General features: G+C 49.4%; 5 protein-coding genes across 5 annotated transcripts; 3 read left to right on the forward strand and 2 right to left on the reverse strand.

The window, feature by feature from the left end:
* Positions 1 to 3,524: 3,524 nt before the first annotated feature.
* BDP55DRAFT_726077 (MIT domain-containing protein) lies at positions 3,525 to 7,064 on the forward strand (the record flags this gene model as incomplete). The annotated part of the gene is made up of 3 exons (XM_060579088.1): positions 3,525 to 4,214; positions 4,271 to 6,818; positions 6,877 to 7,064. 3 exons carry the CDS (start codon positions 3,525 to 3,527, stop codon positions 7,062 to 7,064), a joined length of 3,426 nt encoding a protein of 1,141 aa, XP_060432374.1.
* A 464-nt stretch (positions 7,065 to 7,528) lies between these two features.
* BDP55DRAFT_654824 (GTP-binding protein lepa) lies at positions 7,529 to 10,343 on the forward strand. Its single transcript, XM_060574281.1, has 5 exons — positions 7,529 to 8,271; positions 8,345 to 9,444; positions 9,506 to 9,688; positions 9,747 to 9,934; positions 9,996 to 10,343. The coding sequence occupies exons 1-5, from the start codon at positions 7,882 to 7,884 to the stop codon at positions 10,205 to 10,207; spliced, it is 2,073 nt and encodes a 690-aa protein (XP_060432375.1). The 5' UTR covers positions 7,529 to 7,881; the 3' UTR covers positions 10,208 to 10,343.
* On the reverse strand, positions 10,344 to 11,573 carry BDP55DRAFT_654829 (histidine phosphatase superfamily). The gene is made up of 3 exons (XM_060574282.1): positions 11,379 to 11,573; positions 11,117 to 11,326; positions 10,344 to 11,037 (listed from the first exon to the last, which is right to left on the reverse strand). The coding sequence occupies exons 1-3, from the start codon at positions 11,431 to 11,433 to the stop codon at positions 10,610 to 10,612; spliced, it is 693 nt and encodes a 230-aa protein (XP_060432376.1). The 5' UTR covers positions 11,434 to 11,573; the 3' UTR covers positions 10,344 to 10,609.
* Positions 11,574 to 11,912: 339 nt separating this feature from the next.
* Positions 11,913 to 13,819, forward strand: BDP55DRAFT_691974 (Catenin-beta-like protein; the record flags this gene model as incomplete). The annotated part of the gene is made up of 5 exons (XM_060577049.1): positions 11,913 to 11,939; positions 11,995 to 12,040; positions 12,117 to 12,791; positions 12,813 to 13,297; positions 13,319 to 13,819. The coding sequence occupies 5 exons, from the start codon at positions 11,913 to 11,915 to the stop codon at positions 13,817 to 13,819; spliced, it is 1,734 nt and encodes a 577-aa protein (XP_060432377.1).
* A 79-nt stretch (positions 13,820 to 13,898) lies between these two features.
* Positions 13,899 to 14,870, reverse strand: BDP55DRAFT_25330 (V-type ATPase). The gene is made up of 6 exons (XM_060566293.1): positions 14,765 to 14,870; positions 14,656 to 14,694; positions 14,564 to 14,597; positions 14,497 to 14,505; positions 14,334 to 14,434; positions 13,899 to 14,272 (listed from the first exon to the last, which is right to left on the reverse strand). Exons 1-6 carry the CDS (start codon positions 14,765 to 14,767, stop codon positions 14,111 to 14,113), a joined length of 348 nt encoding a protein of 115 aa, XP_060432378.1. The 5' UTR covers positions 14,768 to 14,870; the 3' UTR covers positions 13,899 to 14,110.
* Between the last annotated feature and the right edge of the window lie 1,296 nt (positions 14,871 to 16,166).

Below are 16,166 nucleotides of genomic sequence, written 5' to 3' on the forward strand. Positions count from 1 at the left end.
TATATAAGACTTATATATAGGATAGACTTAAATTAGGCTTAAAGATAGATTTTTTACAACTTCTTTAATAATTAATTTAATATCAAATTTTACGATTACTTTTAATTATCTTTATTAAGAACCCTTTTAATAAGACTACAATTGATTACTAAAGCCTTATCTACCTTACGACTTATAAATATAGCTTTAAGAAAGCTATCTACAACTATAATATACTATTTATTAATATTATAGCCTTAACTTCTATAAATATACTTATTATAACTAGCTGGCCGTAATACTTATTTAACATTTTAACTATTATAACTTATAAAAATATACTAATAAAATAGTATAATACCTTTTAAAAATACGGTATTTAGTTAAATAAAATTATAAATATCGTAAATAACTATATTAAATATAATATTAAGATTTAGTAATTTAATACTAGCCTTAAAATTATACTTTATAAAACTAACCTTATAAAGACGCTTTATATTATAAAAAAAAAGACTATTTAAGAGGTTTATAGACCCTAATAAAAAAGGAAGCTATTATACTAGATCTAGCTATCTATATAGTAGTTTTTTTCCAGCTTTATGGGCGCAAAAGATCAACCTTAACGGGATTAACTTTTAAGGGAATTCATATAATATAATATACAATTTAACTATATAATACGCATAATATGCCCCATATATGCGCCTAACTTAATATAGTAATTTTAATCTAAAAGATATAATATAATATAAGTAGGTAGGTTACCTATTATTTATATAGCGGTATGGGCCGTTAAGGTCGACTATAGAGGTCGACCGCCAAGGTCGGCCTTAAAGGTCGAAGGCCGTACTTACCGGAGATATTCTAAACTCTAATATCGAAGTAGAGGCTTCTAGAGAAAGGGCTAATATAGCTAATATCTTACTACTCTTTAGAGCTTATAAGGATTTTTTTTATTCTTATTATATTCTATATTATATATATAAGTATAGATACTATTCTATTACTTATAAATATAACTACTAAATAAACCTACTAAATAATAATATCCGCTAGGTAACATATAGTTATTATTTAGTAGGCTAAGACTAATAATATCTATTGCCCTAGACATATTTACCCCTCTTAAGCTTAATTAAATTTTCGGCCTATTTAATACCCTAGCTATCATAGCCTATAAGAATATATTAATAAAATAATATAATACTTTCCGGAAATATAATATTTAATTAAATAAGATTATAAATATTATAAATAATTATATTAAATATAATACTAAGATCTAGTAACTTAATACCGGCCTCGAAATTATATTTTATAAAACTAATTTTATAAAAATACTTTATATTATAAAAAAAAGAAATTATTTAAGAGATTTATGGACCTTAATAAAAAAAAAGCTATTATATTAAATCTAGCTACCTATATAGGCTAGTATTAGGAGGTTTTATATATATTAAAGTAAGTAAAGTTAGCTATTTAGGCGTAGGGCTAGAACTTAAAAGGAATTTATATAGCGGAAGGTCGGGCGGAAGTTAGTAGTTAGGAATATAATATAATATACCTAATTTTCCCGTTATATAATATGTCGTATATATTGGTGTCCCGGCGGATGCCTCTGCCGAGGGGATCTAGCTACCTATATAGGTTAGTATTAAGAGGTTTTATATATATTAAAGTAAGTAAAGTTAGCCGTTTAGGTATAGGGGCGGCGGAAGGTCGGGCGGAAATCGATAAAGGGGGGTAATAATTAGAGTTTGGTTAGTTAATAGTTAGGAATATAGTGTAATATACCCAGTTTTCCCGTTACATAATATATCGTATATATTAGTGCCCTAGCGGATGCCTCCGCCGAGGGGATAATAAATTATATAATAAACAGCTATTTTAAAGGCTAAAGCTTAAAGAAAGGGGGGTAATTATAAAAATATTTAATATATAAATACCTAATTAGGCCTAGTTTAATTATAAAGCTATAATTAAGGTTTAATATAGCTTAATTATAAGGCTATAATTAAAGCTTAATAAATCTTTAATAAAACCTAATTTAAAAAGAAAAGCTAATTCTTATAATAGCCTTATAAGAATATTAAGCTTAAGTCTATATAATATACTAAACCTACCTTCTATATCTTTCCTAGCTACAGCACTTAACTACACCCCTTACACATTAATAGCTTGCTACATTTACTAAGGGCTTAAGAGCGCCATTAAGTGCCCGGACCAGCTAAGTTGTAAGGGTGCGGGCAGGCAGGCACGAAGCCCCTGGCCCGGGCAGCTTACTTAAGCGTACGTGTGGTGCACGTCTGGTACGTGCCAGAAGTGACTGATCTTTTGGGTCAATTGGCAAGAGCGCAGCACACCACCTGCCTCCTGACACAAGTGTGGCTGCTCAATCTGACAGTAATTAGCTTCCCATGCTCTCACGACTGCCATTGAACCAAGCGTTGCGATAGTACACACTAGAGGCCCCTTTTGGCAGTGGCGTGGCACCCATCACTTCCTTAACGACCGACACTGTAATAGAGGCAAAGCCACAAAGTGCCGCTGATAGATAAGCTAAGAAGCATTTGTACATCTAGAGCGACTGACTATTATCACTTGCCCCTTTTCCTGGAACGTGGTCGCATTGTGCGGATATCCGTGCTTTCTGTGCTCCGTCGTCCGTACCAATCATCCTCTCCCGGAGGCAATTGAACCGTTCTCATACCACATACCCATGCTCAACCAGGCTGTCGGCGACGACAAACGACCGACCACCCCCTGGAATGAACCGGTACTACGTGTAGCCGTGACACATTCAATGCCGTCGGTGTGGTAGCGAGCTTGTTCCGGTTGACCAACTTGAACGTCTCTGGCCAGACTCTTCCAAGCGTATCGAATACCTCACTACACACCTTCAGGTGCACAGGATGCCCTCACCCAAAACCATCAGCTCGGATACCTTTTCGAACCCAGACTTGTCGCAGTCGCATTCACCGTCGTTATACCATCCCGAGCAGACCCTTCAGACCCATCAAATACATGCATCGGGCTCACCGCAATACCAGCAACACCACCACAATCAGCAGCAACAGCAACCGTCTTATCAGAAGCAGCACAGACTCTCCAGGTCCTTCCCCTCGTCGCCGTCTTCAAATCACCTGGCTGCCCCCCGCTACCCGATCGGCACACGCTCCGACCGACCACAGGCTCCAGTCTCATCTTCGCTTGGTTCTCGTCTTGACACAAGCACGTCCTTTTCGCGCAAAACGCCGTCACCACTACCACGAACATCCTCTCTTCTACCGCCCCCGCAACAGCCTGCAACTCACTTTCCGACAAACAAGCCCGATGTCGTGATCCTCGAAGAACCCGACTCAAACTCACCATTGGACTACGCAGTGTCTTCACATCTCCGACCCTCCACCGCCCACTCGCGTTCGAGCAGCGCAGGCCTTTCGAGTGACGGGGTAAGAAATCTCAATCGCTGGTCTGCCTCGACAACCTCAAGCCGGGCATCGGTCCAGGACCATTGCGCGTTCAACTCTCATGCACGCCGCATGAGCGTTGATGCCTCTGCATTACCCGCGACGAACAGCACATTGGCACCTAGTCAGCCAAGTCAAAGGCTCCCGAGACACCGACGACGATCAAACTCCAGCGACGGTTCTTGGGGAACTAATAACGGAAGCAAGTTGCGCGCCTACTCACCATCTGGACTCACGCACACCGAGAGTCATTCCACCTTCTTTACATCCCATTACCACAACTCGCCCTCGACGAACAAGCTCCCAACTCCAGGAAACGGCTCGCGAGCGCCGACGGGTGCCTCCCGTACGCTCAAGACCGGTCTCGTCACCGACCAGAACCAAACCTGGGATGCATTCTCCGGTCCCGGACGGAGAGGATCAACTGAACAGCGTCGACAGCAAGTGTCTCGCGTAGCAATGCCACCCGATCGCAATGGGGAGACCTATGAGACGAAGGGCCACTCCCGCAATTGGTCGCAGGCCGCAAAGGGGAGTGCCGATACCACTGCGTCCTCGCGGGGCAAGGAAAGGGGAAACCGGCCGCCATCGCAAAAAGCCATGCTTTCACGAGCCTTACAAAAGGCGAATACGGCAGTTCAGCTAGATAATGCGCAGAACTTTGAAGGCGCGAGGCATTCATACGCGGAGGCATGCGAGCTGCTGCACCAGGTGCTTGCTAGGACATCCACCGAGGAGGACAGACGAAAGCTTGAGGCGATCGTGAGTCTAACGGTGTTATTCTTCAAGCGGCTGAAACCAAAGCTAACCAGACCAAGCGTCGAACCTACACCAGTCGCATTGAAGAACTGGATCAAATGGTTCCCGTCCAGCAAGTTATAGAAGGCAAGGCACTGCCAGCTAGACCAGAAAGCCTGGGCCTGCGCTTGAATCCTACCCTGCAATTCGACGATGACGATGAAGATTTGGAGGATACGGATGGCTTGGAAACTGCGACATTGACGAGGATATTGAAAGAGGGAAATCAACAAGCAAATATCTACAGTGGCTCTGGTCTGACCATCTCACGAACGCAGGGTCTTGGAGACCGACAAAGGAGTGCTTCTGCAAGATTACCGGAGCAGTACCCCTTGCAATCCTCCTTCTCACGATCTCCGCTTCGAGAGCGTGCGTCAGATGATCAACTCATCTTTCAAATACCCACAGACGACGCGTACATGCCGCCGCCGCTCTCCCCGAGACGGCTCTCGTCACCTAAGGCTGACAGCCAAAGTAGCCCTGATGGACCCATCAGATCAGACTTCTCCCTCTCAGCAAGACGAACTAGCCAAAGTTCTCGACACGTCAGGGACTCGAGTCGTGAGTCGAACTCGTGGTTGGACCCCATTGATGAGTCTGGAGGTTCCACAGCGTCCTCCGTTCATTCCAGGTCGTCATCTGCAGTGATAAGACGCAAGCACATACGTGCCCCGAGTGGCGCTACTGAAGCAGAGTTTGACGCAGCGTTAGACGCCGCAGTGGAAGCAGCCTATGACGATGGGTATGAGCCGACAGGATTTTCTGATCCAGAAACTCAAGGCTCAGATGATCCGATTGTAGCGAAGGCCTTGAGAAAGGTTGAGTTGGCCAAAGAGCGGGTTCGCCAAACGGAGAGAGAGGCTATTGAACAAGCCAACGAGAGAGAGCGGCTTGCGCGAATTCAAGTGGAACAGCAGTCTGACGAAGGTGTCGTCCGCGAAGACTTCTTCGATGACGGATCATCAGATGAAGAGGAGCGCATTCTTGACGAGATCACTCGAGACTACTCGGTTGACGATTTCGCCTTTAACCTAGCCTCTCATCAGGCTGCAGCTAGAACATCGGGCTCAAGTGATCTGGCCCAGTCGTCATGGCAGCCGTCCGTCACTCCAACCGATGCCGCAGGTGATGATGTTTTCTCTTCTCTTGTCGATCCTATCGCCGCAAACAACTTCCCGAGTGTCGGAGGCCCTGCAGTTCCGCCGCCAGCACAAGCTTTGCCCGAATTGCCCAGTAAAAAGCCTGTATCGGGGGCGACGCCATTGCCAGGGCCTGGGCAAAGTGTGCGAAGCAGGCGGATGTCCGGACAAAATCCCAAGCAACTAAAGATTGAAACTACCAAGCTTGCAACGTATGGCGACCCTGGTCGACGATACAGTGTTGCCCAAGCGCTGAGTGGAATACATGGGGTAGATTTCGGACACCCTGAAATTAACGGGCCTCCCGATGCGGAGGCGGATGCGGATGGCTCTATGGCTCGACCATATTCGCCGCCAGAAGGCATCAGTCCAACCCAGCCAGTGCCTCCTACACCTCCGCTTGGCCACTCAAGAAGCCAGGACAGTGAGGACTTTACGGGCAGTCACTCTGGTTCGCCTTCTTTTCGACCTACATTAAGGAAGAACTTCTCTTCCTCAAGTTTAAGAAGCATGAAGAACCGCAACATGTCTTTATCGAATCTGGACGATGCGTCTGATATGTCTCCCGGCACCCCATTAAGTACCGCTTTTGGCATTAATGGCAGACATCCAGCGATGCCAACGCTGCCAACACCCTTGGCAGCTGCTTTCAAAGAGAAGTTCACGCCAAGCTCTGCCGGGGGCCTTTACCTGTTTGATGATAGCCTTCATTCACCGCAGAGCCCGGGGTCGCCAAACGCACTTCAGCCAGATGCCCCAATTCCCCTAGAGCCGTGCCCAACAGACTATATGTTGAGGCCATTTTGGCTAATGCGATGTCTATATCAGACTCTTGCTCACCCCCGCGGAGGATACCTCAGCAACAAGCTATTTGTTCCACGCGACGTATGGAAAGTGAAGGGCGTCAAGATTCGAAATGTGGAGGATAAAGTGGCAACGTGCGACTACCTGACAGCTGCGCTATTGAAGCTCGCGCGAGTCGACACATGTGACGCGGATGCTGTTCTCGAAGAGATGCAAGCTTTGGAAGGCATTCTCGAACAAGTACAAGTCGGGCTGACACGCAAGCTGGGTACGGATGTGGGTGTTCAGACCTCCAGCATGTTATTCCGAGATGCGTCGAATTCGGCAGAGCTTGAAGCGGCAATCAGTGTGCCGCGTTCAGCAAGCGTGTCGGGAAAGTCCTCATCCTTCTCATGGCGAAGGCTGCGGTCCAAGAATTCGGCAGCGGGCTTGAACAATTCCTTTAATGCCAAAAGCAATGGGGGAGAGAGCGGTAAGGAATCTCCAGGCCTAGAAACACTGCCGATGACGGAACACCCAACAAGTCGTCCTTCCAGAAGAGACCCGAGCAACGCGCAATTTTCAGGGCCGAATGCGAACTATATGGGGTCACTGGCTCGACTGTTTGACGCTGCTCAGACGATTGGTAAGATGGCCAATAGCTTTTGCCAGATACTCCGTATGACTGACACTTTGAGATCCAGACCAAATCGCGCGCCAGGTTGAAGATCCAGGCCTGAGGCATGCCGACAAGACACAGGTCGGCCTCGAGCTTTGCACACGACATGCGGCAGAGTTTTTTGGCTTCTTCATCTGCCGGTTTGTGTTGTCTGACCTGAGTCTGCTCTTGGACAAATTTATCAAGAGGGGAAGCGAGTGGGTTCTCGCCTAAGATAACGAAGCATGAGCTGCGCGACACGAACTGTCCATGTGGATATGACAAGCAGGCCACGGAGGCATGATCTAAGAGTAGTAAAGAGCAGCTGAAGGGGCTGCCAACCGGACTTATTTAATCAAGAGCTATACCTGGGTTTAGAAGGTCGGATATCCGATGATAGAAGCTAAAGCCGGATGGAATGGTGGAATTGTCTACGTAAGCCCGCTTGCTGGTCCTGCGTTTGAAGTTTTCAGATTCAAAAAGATACCTCAACATTTTCAACATTGAAATGGAATTGACTACAGAATTATAAATAATTCTGATGTGGACGCAGGGCGAGCGTCTACTATCAGTTGTAGGTCGGGCACGGGTATGATGATGACTTCGGGCTCTGTGAATTGGCTTCGTCGTCAACGGATGCGGCATCGGAGGCAGGTGGCCGGACGGCCCGAACCATAGCTTATCTATCAGGAATCAACCTGAGGTGCCGGGGAGGCCGGCCTGTCGGGTGCCCGTAGGTGACCCGCACAGGCTTGATATGCCGCTAAGTATGTCCTGTCTACGGATGGACCTGCACTTAATGGGTATAAGGTCAAGGGGTACCTTACCACGTGGTAGGTGCCTCCAAGGTCCCCGTAAGTACGGAACCTCAGGTACCTGGCCTTGGGCTGGTGCGCCTTCCTCTGTCCCTGCGCCTGGCGAGAAAAGTAGGTAGCCATGGTTCAATGTGTTGAACGCATTAAGCCAACTACAGTCGACATTTATCACACCTCGCCCTTGGGACATTCGAACCTCGAGCTTGGATCTGCTCGATGCAGAGAAAAACACCTTGATGTGCGGCCCCTTAGCGACGAGCGTGCGCTTTACGCGGGACCAATTGGTCGGATATCCACGCCAATTACAACGATTTTCCTCGTCGAGCAAGACGGCTCGCATCTCCTTGCAAGGCAATGTTCGTGCGCAACGGCCACGACAATGGAAGACCTTGACATGCAGTGGCATCGATCATGGAAGAACGTTTCACTCCGGCACGCCAACCTTCGCTAAGCCTGCGGCGCCGTCACGGTCTGCGCTCGAGGAGCGAATACTTTCGATTCCGATTGAACGATACCGAAACTTTTGTATCGTGGCCCATATCGATCATGGCAAGAGTACGCTCAGCGACCGCCTTCTAGAGATCACCGGTACGATATCCGCCAGCGATGCCAATAAGCAAATTCTAGTGAGTTTGGGTCTGACTGTATGGCTGCATATTAAGGAGGGCGTAAAGCTGATGGTTCCCCGTCGTTTCGTAGGATAAACTGGATGTTGAACGTGAACGAGGCATTACTGTCAAGGCGCAGACTTGCACCATGCTATACAACTACAAGGGCGACGACTACCTCCTGCATCTTGTTGATACTCCTGGTCATGTTGACTTCAGAGCCGAAGTCACGCGATCGTACGCCAGTTGCGGTGGTGCTCTACTACTAGTCGATGCTAGTCAGGGTATCCAGGCCCAGACTGTTTCTAATTTCCATCTTGCATTTGCCCAGGACCTCGCTCTCATTCCTGTTGTCAACAAAATTGACATGCCCTCCGCTGACGTACCGCGGGTCCTCGAGCAGATGCAAACGTCTTTTGAGCTGGAACCTTCCACGGCTGTCCTTGTATCAGCCAAGACTGGCAAGAACGTGGCCAACATTCTTCCCGCCGTTGTAGAGCAGATTCCGCATCCTGTCGGCGATGTTTCCAAACCTGCGCGCATTCTGTTGGTTGATTCATGGTACGACAACTTCAGGGGCGTGATCCTGCTTGTACGCGTCTTCGATGGCCAGGTCAAGGCTGGCGACAACCTGATCTCCTTCGCCACTGGCCACAAATATACCGTTGGCGAGGTTGGGATACAGTACCCCAATGCTGTCCCACAAAGTGTCCTTCGAGCTGGACAGGTAGGCTACATATACTTCAACCCTGGTATGAAGCGCATCCAGGACGCCAAACTCGGCGACACATTCACCACCGTCGGCTCAGAGGACATCGTCCAGGCGTATCCTGGTTTTGAGGAACCAAAGCCAATGGTCTTCGTTGCGGCCTTTCCAACTGACCAGGGCGACTATACGCGTCTCGCAGATAGCATTAGCCAGCTCGTTCTGAACGACAGGAGCGTAACCCTGCAGAAGGACTATTCCGAGGCATTAGGGGCAGGCTGGCGACTAGGCTTCCTAGGCAGCTTACACTGCTCTGTATTCCAGGACCGGCTGAAACAGGAACATGGCGCCAGCATCATAATCACGGATCCAACTGTGCCGACTAAAGTTGAATGGGCTGATGGCACCGAGACGATCTATCAGAATCCGGCTGACTTCCCCAGCCAGGATGAGCACCGGATGCGCGGTGCAACTGTCTTAGAACCGTAAGCCGAAGTCTTCTCTCGTTTCAATATGCCCTACGGCTAACCTTATTACCTTTGTTAGTTTCGTTACTGCTACCATGACTCTTCCGGAGGAGTACCTCGGCCGTGTTATTGAGCTTTGCGAGAGCGTGCGTGGCGAGCAAAAGAGTTTTGAATTCTTTCATGCTACGCAGGTTATTCTCAAATACGATATCCCTGCAGCACAACTCGTCGACGACCTCTTTGGTAAACTGAAAGGCGCAACGTAGGTTTCGACCCCGTTTGCCAACCATATGGGGCCATTGTCCTAACGGCTAGAGCAGAAAGGGATACGCGACACTAGATTATGAAGACTCTGGTTGGCGAGCCAGCCAGCTCACGAAGCTGCAGCTTCTTGTCAACAAACAGCCTGTGGATGCCATTTGTCGTGTCATCCATACCTCCCAGGCAGAGCGCCTCGGTAGGCAGTGGGTGACGAAATTCAAGAACCACGTCGATCGACAGATGTTTGGTAAGTTCTCTATACAGCGCTCAAGTGTTACGGCAGCATTCTCTGACCTAACTCTTTGCAGAGGTCGTTATTCAGGCGGTGGCGGGGAGGAAGATTGTTGCACGCGAAACCATCAAGCCGTTCCGAAAGGATGTGCTTGCAAAGCTCCATGCTTCAGACATTACGCGCCGGAAGAAACTGTTGGAGAAGCAAAAGGCCGGGCGTAAGCGACTTCGCGCCGTCGGCAACGTTGTCATTGATCAGTCTGCTTTTCAAAGCTTCCTCTCCAGGTGAGCACACCAATGGTAGGCTGGGCTGGGCTGTCGAAATGTACAAGAGTTAAAGCCAAATGGATCGATCCCATGGGAACTATGTATGTGTATGAAGATAGGTAAACTTGGTGTAATAACAGTCATGTCCTAAGCCTGAATGGCCCCTTTTATCTGGAGAACTTTGGCCAGTGAGAAGAGATCTGTTCTCGTCAAGACTCTTCCCAATGTCCCAGCGCCTATGGTCACGTCTGGCATGGATGATGTCTGCTCTCCTTTGTTGCAGTATCAACCCGCGAGGAGCCCCAGACCTTCTTTTCGGGTCATGTGAATGAAACATCGCGCTGTCTTAGAGTAGTCTATGTACTGCCTTTTTTGGCAGAGGCCATCTGACAACACATGACATCTCGTGCTTCAAGTACTAGGCTTATGGGGGAGTCTGCGAGGCCGGCGGCAATTCAGAGCCGATGATTACAGGTTCCGTCCTTGATTTGCCAAGACCACCACTTAGAGTCGACTCAGCTTGCAGGAGCTGTAAAGGACTCCCTGGCGCCCCGCTCTTCTCAAATTCGAAGATTCTATAGTCGGCGTTGAAGAACCAATAACCCGTCACGCCGGCGCGGAGAAACCCTGAGTGGGAGACAACGAAAACAAGCTTCTCCTTGCGTTCATAGATGCTCTGCAGGCCTGACTGACCTCGGCCGAGTATTGCTTCCCTGTTAAAAGCATATTGGGCGCCGGCAAGCGATGTTTTTTGGGGGTAGATAGGGTCTACAGTAGAAAAGTCAATACTAGGAAATTCGACTTTCAAATCCGCGATAGTGCTGCCTGTGTCGCATGGTTTCGCAGAGTTTTCTACACTATGGTCAGTGACGTGGCCTTAGAAAGCCTCTAGAGGTAACCTCGACCCTGAGAAGGATGTACGACTGATTACCTTGCCATCGAGCGTCGGCTTGAATCGGCACCCCTTTCTTGATCAGCCAGTCCAACGAGAGAAGGGCTGTCTGGATCGTGCGCCTCATGGGACTGACGATGATGATGGCATTACTCTCATCGGCGAAACGACGCGAGAGGTTTTCCTTCAGTTCCTGGCACTGATCCAATCCAAGAGAAGACAGATCAGGGTCATGAATGTTCCAGTCCTGTAGTGTGATGTCAGATTGATTCGTGACTGTGAAGCTGGACGGGAGACTCATCATCAACATTGTGCAACGCCTGGGCATGGCGGATGAGCACGACGGTCGGCGGCATAGCGATATTTGGACGGTGCTGAGACGATCGGTCTCGTACAGGTGCACAATTGGGTTCTACAGACTCTGGGATATGTATGTTGGACAGTTGATGAAGATGATGGCTACCACATTTAGCTCCATGACGCCTGAGTAGGCAAGTCTAAGCGCAGTAGCATTACTAGAAACGGCTACGCGATGCACCGGGTGGGCATATGCTTCACTTGATGCAGAGCCCCGATATATGCATACATGCGGACTTTACGGAGCACTCCGCACTCTTTACAGTGCAGGTATCGTTACCTAGGTTCTCCCTACGTACCCTGAAGGTGCCTTGAATTGAGCTACACTGGTGGGCCAGGCGCGACGGCACCATGCAACACTCGCGTCTGAAAGCATCCAAAGCGTGGATCCAGTAATACCTTTGCTGCAGAACTACCTACTCAACAGCGCAAAACACCGACAGTAACCCAACCCCTCTCTCAAAAGGATTCCGAGGAAATGGCGGATGTCAACGAGTTGTTCAAAGTGAGTTGCACCAAAAGCTTTCCGATCACATCCTTACTTACCAAGCACGTCATAGTCCGGCAGTGCTGCGAAAAGAAAGCTTGATGCTGTGCGAGATCCCAGTTAGTACCTACCTCCATCCCCCCCTTTCGATAACCCATATTGTCCGGCCGCGAATACGAAGTGACAGACGGACAGATGAAATATACAAGTCAGCAAAACTGAGCGCAGCTGACGCTGTCAGTCGACATGCGAGCGCAGTAGACGCGGAAGGAGACGATAGCGATGTCTTTGCCGGACCGCCAAACCCAAACGAAGATGGCGAAGACGAAGACTATGGCCCAGAGATGCCCCCGGACGACGATGATGAGGGACGATTCTTTGGCGGGGGCATCACACAACAGGAGTCTGAGATTCTCGACTTCGTAGACGGCCACGGCGAGGAATCATCCGCCCCCGAAAAGATCGATGCTGGCTGGGTACGGAAAACGGCACTCAACTTCGAGAAGCGCATAACCCGAAACGCTGAGCTGCGCGCAAGATTCGCCGACGAGCCCAGCAAGTTTATCGAGAGCGAAGCCGACCTCGACGCTGCCATCAAAGACCTCTCGATCCTGTCCGAGCACCCCGAGCTATATCCCCAGTTTGCCAAGCTTGGATGCGTCGAGAGCCTCGTTGGGTTGCTAGCCCATGACAACACAGATATTGCGATTGATGCGGTGGAAATCATCGGCGAGCTCACCGACGAGGACGTCAATGCAGCGGATGAAGATTGGGATACTCTGGTGGGTGCGTTATTGACTGCAGACCTCGTCGGTTTGCTTGTGTCCAACTTCTCGCGTCTGGACGAGGAGGATGAGTCCGACCGCGGCGGTATATACCACGCCCTCGGAGTTATTGAAAACCTTCTCTCCAAAACGACGAATGCTGAAAAGGTGGGACAGAACACGACGCTGGTCAAATGGCTACTCGACAGAGCACAACGCCAAGAGTCACCCGTATCCCAAAATAAGCAATACGCTACGGAAATTCTCGACATCATTGCGAACGCATCGCCAGCAACAAGGCGGACACTCGCCGAGATGGATGCTGTCGAGGTATTCCTCCAGCTGGTCTCTGCGTATCGCAAACGTGATCCCGAAAAGGGCGGCGAGGAGGAAGAGTACATGGAGAACCTCTTCAACGCCCTCGTCTGCATTGTGGATGAGCCAGAAGGCAAGACCAAATTTCTCGAAGCCGAGGGTGTCGAACTGTGCCTGATCATGCTCAAGGAGGGTAAGATGAGCAAGCAACCGGCAATGCGTCTTCTCGTACACTGCGTTGACGAAGATATGAGCGGGCAACTCTGCCAAAAATTGGTGGATGCTGGCGGGCTGAAGGTGCTCTTCTCCATGTTCAAGAAGACGAGCAAAACCCAGAGACATATGACAGAAAGCTTGTTTGATGTGTTCAGGTCCTTGCTACGATTTTTGCCCGCTGACTCTGCTGAGAGAATCAGGACGTTGGCTAAGTTTGTGGAGAAGGATTACGAAAAGCTGGGTCGGCTCTACGAGTGTCGGAGGAGGTATAATTCCATGTTGTACGCGCAACAGGAAAAGATTCGCCAAGAACGAGCGGGCATGAGCGCTGAGGAGATTGAGCTCTCGGAAGGCGAGTGGTTCATGAGGAGGATTGAGGAAGGCCTTTACAGCTTCTGGAACATCGACGTTGTTTTAGCTTGGCTCATAGCTGAAGATTCCGGCGCTAAGAGGAGGGTGCAGAACCTCTTGGTCTCTGACGGGAGGGGTCTATCAGCCATCAAAGCGACGTTGGAGGAATACCGAGCTGACCTCAACCTCGACAAGCCCGAGCACAAGGACCTCTCTGACATGCTCACCACTCTCATGGACTTTTTAGTTTAGACAGAAGAAGATGAAGGGGAGGACAGGCTAGCAAAGTACAATTCCACCACAGCTACCCGATCTACATAGGTGCGATACTCCAAAGTCCCGGTGACAATGCGCACGCAACTGGCACTTCAATCTACTCTCCTGGTTTCGCGCATCATCGGCAATCTGTGAATGTGTCCTCTCCATCCTGTTCTCTCCCGGGACAGTGGTGCTGGCTTTCTTTCTATTCGTATGTTCCGCACCGCGCATCCGATCCACTCGTTATCGATATGTTTTGATGCTACGCGGCAGGCTGGGAATGGCTCATGCGGCAGTCGGCGCGACGGGCTTGACCTCGAAAACCGCCTTCAGGAGGTCAGTCACAACCTTGTCCTGGCTCTTCTTTCCGGCCCCCTGGATCTCCTTGATCTTTACTTCGGCCTCCTTGTTCGCCTCGTCCTCGGCGGCTTGGTTTCCTTGGGAGTGCTACAGAGTTGTCAGCGCCAAGATGGTATCAAAGCGGTATCGGAATCCGCGACAGATATACCTCAGATTCGAACTTCTTGAACTCATCCTCCTTAGAGTTGCGGTACGCCTCGATTTCCTTCTTGGCCTCGTCTCGGGCTTCCTTCACCCGCTTCGTACGAACTATTCCGATACAACGTGAGCATGTCACAATCGCAGCAGTATCGATCGAGCTTGGAACCTACACTCGCGGGCTGGGCAGGGTTCATTCGTTAGCCAACCGGTTACTTCAACATCCACTCTTGAGCATACCTTTTTGGACAATCTTGGAAGCTTCTCTCTCTGCCTGCATCGCTTGGGTCAGTGACAATTCGACATGGAGTGTCGCGACGGAGAGTACGTACGTCCAAGAGGGTCTGGATACCAGCTGAGTTCTGAGCTGACTGTAGAGCACCAAATCAGCTTGATGCAAGTTGATGGAATGACGTCCCTGTCCGCGTCGCACGTCCTCACCATTGTGTAGTTTTGTTGCAAGTGTAGCTAGCGAGGAAAGCGATGTAGGATAGACGCGCAATTCGAGGCGGTTGGCCGTTAGATATCACAGGGAGCGAATGCAGGTGAATTGTTGATAACTGTAAAGTAAGGTAGTTGTCAACAATCACAAGTAACAGGAGGCCGCAAGGAAAGCTGGGGTGCGCTGGTGACGGAGCGTAGGTATATCAGGTAATAAGGCGAGGTACCTACCTAAGGTAGGTGCCAAGGAAGGTCACAGTGCACAGCCGCGGCGCCTCGAGCACTGTACTTCCGGCCTCGACCCTCTACTTCAAGCTCCCGTCTGTCTCTACCTTGCTACCTACCCGGAAGTGGGTGGGGGGAATTGGGAGCTGGCGGGGGCGGTGGCGGACATAAGTGAGGCATCCACCTCAGGCATTCCCAGCATTTTGCACTAATTTGAGGTCCGCTCTTATGAATTGAGGTGCCTGGGGTGGTCTGCAAGGTAGGTGTTAAGGTTGGTAAATGCGTGAACTTGCGGTAGATTCTTGAGACCACCAGGTACGTAACGGCATTCATTGGTCCTTGTTTTACGGATATCTGCGGTCGAATCGAGAACCAAATCAACCGACACCGACGCTGCGGATGCTGTCGTTCTCGGGGAGAGAGATTCAAACACCGAAATCGAGCCATCAACACCAACCAACAGACTTTGAGATTCTTCTGCTCGAGCCACGCATATCATTCGCTTCTACACATCACCGACACGTCCAACCATCATCTTCCAATAATGTCCAGGGCATCGAAGCTCACGCTGGCCGCGACATCGCTATTCGCCGCTAGTACCATTGTCGTTGTCCATTTCCAACAAAAGTTTGAGAAAGAGGCATGTTCTACCTTGGAATACCAACGCTCTTGTAGGAAGTTGCATCTAAACGAGACTACCTAGGCCATGCATCAAGGAGTCGTACGCGACATCGAACAGCAGCGCATCAAACGAGAGCGCCAACTCGACTTCGACATGCAGCGCGCTCTCGAGGAGGAGTATAAGCGGGAGCAGACCGTCAAAGATGCGACGGCGCCCTCACAACATAGCGCAAGTGGCATACAGACATGACCTGTGGCCAGTGTCTTGTCTTGTTTGTAGCCGGACCACAACTGGGCAACACGAAGACAGGACTGGATCGAAGGCGAACAAGACCATACGGCGCATCTGTACGATAAGGGGAATAGAGGACCTAGCAAACGACGTATAATACCCTGTGGATTCCTCCCACAGGAGAGGATTGAAAAAGCTGTAGAAATGGCATGATACGAGAGAGGGGCATTGCATCACATTCGAGGTAAGGTAATCGCCACACATGAAGAAGAATGCTACTGCGGTACCGTTCGCGAAGATTAGCGTATTCATATGCGTCAGGAA

Source organism: Colletotrichum godetiae (genome assembly GCF_030913485.1).
Source record: "Colletotrichum godetiae strain CBS 193.32 chromosome Unknown BDP55scaffold_10, whole genome shotgun sequence".
In the NCBI taxonomy this organism is placed as follows: domain Eukaryota; kingdom Fungi; phylum Ascomycota; class Sordariomycetes; order Glomerellales; family Glomerellaceae; genus Colletotrichum; species Colletotrichum godetiae.

Coding starts and splice junctions, on each gene's coding strand:
- BDP55DRAFT_654824 (XM_060574281.1), top strand. CDS start 7,882: ATGTGCGGCCCCTTAGCGACGAGCGTGCGCTTTACGCGGGACCAATTG. Junction 9,445..9,505: donor GGTGCAACTGTCTTAGAACC/GTAAGCCGAAGT, acceptor TACCTTTGTTAG/TTTCGTTACTGCTACCATGA. Junction 9,689..9,746: donor GGTAAACTGAAAGGCGCAAC/GTAGGTTTCGAC, acceptor CGGCTAGAGCAG/AAAGGGATACGCGACACTAG.
- BDP55DRAFT_654829 (XM_060574282.1), bottom strand. CDS start 11,433: ATGCCGCCGACCGTCGTGCTCATCCGCCATGCCCAGGCGTTGCACAAT. Junction 11,327..11,378: donor GGCGTTGCACAATGTTGATG/ATGAGTCTCCCG, acceptor ACATCACACTAC/AGGACTGGAACATTCATGAC. Junction 11,038..11,116: donor AGCCGACGCTCGATGGCAAG/GTAATCAGTCGT, acceptor ACCATAGTGTAG/AAAACTCTGCGAAACCATGC.
- BDP55DRAFT_25330 (XM_060566293.1), bottom strand. Junction 14,598..14,655: donor GTATCCAGACCCTCTTGGAC/GTACGTACTCTC, acceptor CAAGCGATGCAG/GCAGAGAGAGAAGCTTCCAA. Junction 14,273..14,333: donor TCAAGAAGTTCGAATCTGAG/GTATATCTGTCG, acceptor ACAACTCTGTAG/CACTCCCAAGGAAACCAAGC.